Source organism: Propithecus coquereli, unplaced genomic scaffold (genome assembly GCF_000956105.1).
Source record: "Propithecus coquereli isolate 6110/MARCELLA unplaced genomic scaffold, Pcoq_1.0 Scaffold17, whole genome shotgun sequence".
Lineage (NCBI taxonomy): Eukaryota > Metazoa > Chordata > Mammalia > Primates > Indriidae > Propithecus > Propithecus coquereli.
This window is the reverse complement of record NW_012141635.1, coordinates 5,967,261-5,969,203: the sequence shown is the minus strand read 5'-3', so window position 1 is coordinate 5,969,203 and position 1,943 is coordinate 5,967,261. Positions and strand designations below refer to the sequence as shown.

Below are 1,943 nucleotides of genomic sequence, written 5' to 3'. Positions count from 1 at the left end.
AAGCATGTTTGTCTAAAATATGTATTTTGAACACACTGTACCCATTATTTGATGAAGACTAAACCACAAATTTATTTTATCAATTTGCACTGCTAAATACACTAAAAAAGTACTCTAAAAAATGTTAAAAAAAAAAAAAAAAACACACAGAATAGCTGCCAGAAAAAACTGGTACCTATGTGGCCTGGCAGATGGTTTTGAAATTAAGTCCTTGACAATTCTACCACAAAATGCTTTAGATGTAGGAATCAAACTTGGTAGCAAAATAGTGCAACTCTCAGCTATGGCAGCCCTTAATGGCAGTAGCCATTTGAGATTTGCTACCAAAAATAATAATTTGTCAACACAAATTTTCTACATCTTTAAACATTTATTTTTACTATTCTATCTAGAATTGTGTCCTATTGATGTTATAAAAATCTCAAAATATCATGTGTATATCATTTAGACGAGAACTCTTTCCTCTTCACTGCCACCTTCTTTCATTTGTTATAGTTTCCTTTACAAACATTCTTTTCCTAAGGCACACCATGCCCTATTTATTGCTGCAAAGCCCCTGAAATCTGTGCCTCAATCTGTCTACTTCGTCATTAGGTTAAATGAAAACCACTTATGAGTGTCTGCTAAAGCTTAGTAACATCAAGTCGAGAATGCCACTATTCAGTAGATTAACTGCAAAATAAACAAGTCTACTCAAGCAAAGGCCAAAAAACACAAGTATATGCTTGATAAGCTCCTTCCCCTACAAACTACCTACATTACCTACTACGACAAAAAAGCTCAGTGACATCTCTGGCTACATATCATCCATACTCAATGTTATAAAATAAAATGTTAGGCCAGTAAGCTTTCACAGTTTTTATTAAATCCTAGTCTAGTTTAATATCTCATTTTATAGACACCATCCCATGGTGAACATGTTTCATAAGTGAAAGCAAATCAGACATCTCACCTAAGTCATTATTTTCTGCAGACTAAGCAATAACTACACAGAACACTATGGGTAATGACATACACTTGCTCAGAGTTTTCATACGAGCCATGTTGCTTATCAAACTATATCTGCTAATATTTAATACAGTAGATTTAGTGATTGTAGTTCTCATAGACGTACCTTATTGACATAACATTTTGACAGTTTCACTGACTTTTCAAATTAGAATATATTCAAGGAAAATAGTAAAGAGTGCAATAAAAACTGAACTGAAAGAAATTAAGGTATTAAAAGAAAATGAAGTAAAAAAGAAAAGACTGAAATACCCTTGGAGTGGAAAAGTCAAAACAAGTCTAAAAATTCGGTTGGAAAAGAACAGATCAAGTATGGATTTCACAAACCGAAAGTTTATAAACACAAATCCTTCTTATTGTAAAAGGTGAATTGAAACTAAAAGCTTTATAAAACTGTTACTTTTGGCCTTAAACAGTATCTTCTGATCAAAAAAGGCCACAACAGCTGAGATTGTATTATTCCATTTTATTTTACACTAGGTGGTGGGCACAAAGCATTCTTCCTTAATAAACATGACAATTAGCTTCACTCAGAACATTTTTAATAATGCACATTAAAAAAACATATTTATCTTACAAATTGTTCTGCAATCCAACATACAATAGCTTGGAAAACAACATTTAGAAAACAAAAGCCAATGTAAAAAGACAGATTAAAACAACTAGTACAGTACAGGTTTTATATGGCTCGGATTTTACAGTTTTCTTACTGCATCATCAATGTCAGAAATCTGTTCCTTCAGCTGGCTCCACTGCTCCGGATTTAAAGAAATACCTTTTCTTCGTGGTTTCATTTCACCTTCTGGATCCATCCAATATTCTCTAATATCAATTAGAACTTTCCCTTTAAAGTCCCGAACACTAACATACCTCATTTTCCCAATCTGAAACATGTTATCATCTCTGCTGCTGCTGCTCTGTTTGGAAGATGACAG

The 1,943-nt window shown here is 33.0% G+C and overlaps 1 protein-coding gene across 1 annotated transcript in view; it reads right to left on the bottom strand.

Annotated features, from left to right (window-relative positions):
• The window catches only part of PSMA8 (proteasome (prosome, macropain) subunit, alpha type, 8), a 66,454-nt gene that overhangs the window by 31,549 nt on the left and 32,962 nt on the right, over positions 1-1,943 (bottom strand). Inside the window, exon 3 of the mRNA XM_012641753.1 lies at positions 1,719-1,852. Within this exon, the coding sequence (XP_012497207.1) occupies positions 1,719-1,852 (134 nt within the window). The remainder of the gene's footprint in view (positions 1-1,718; positions 1,853-1,943) is intronic.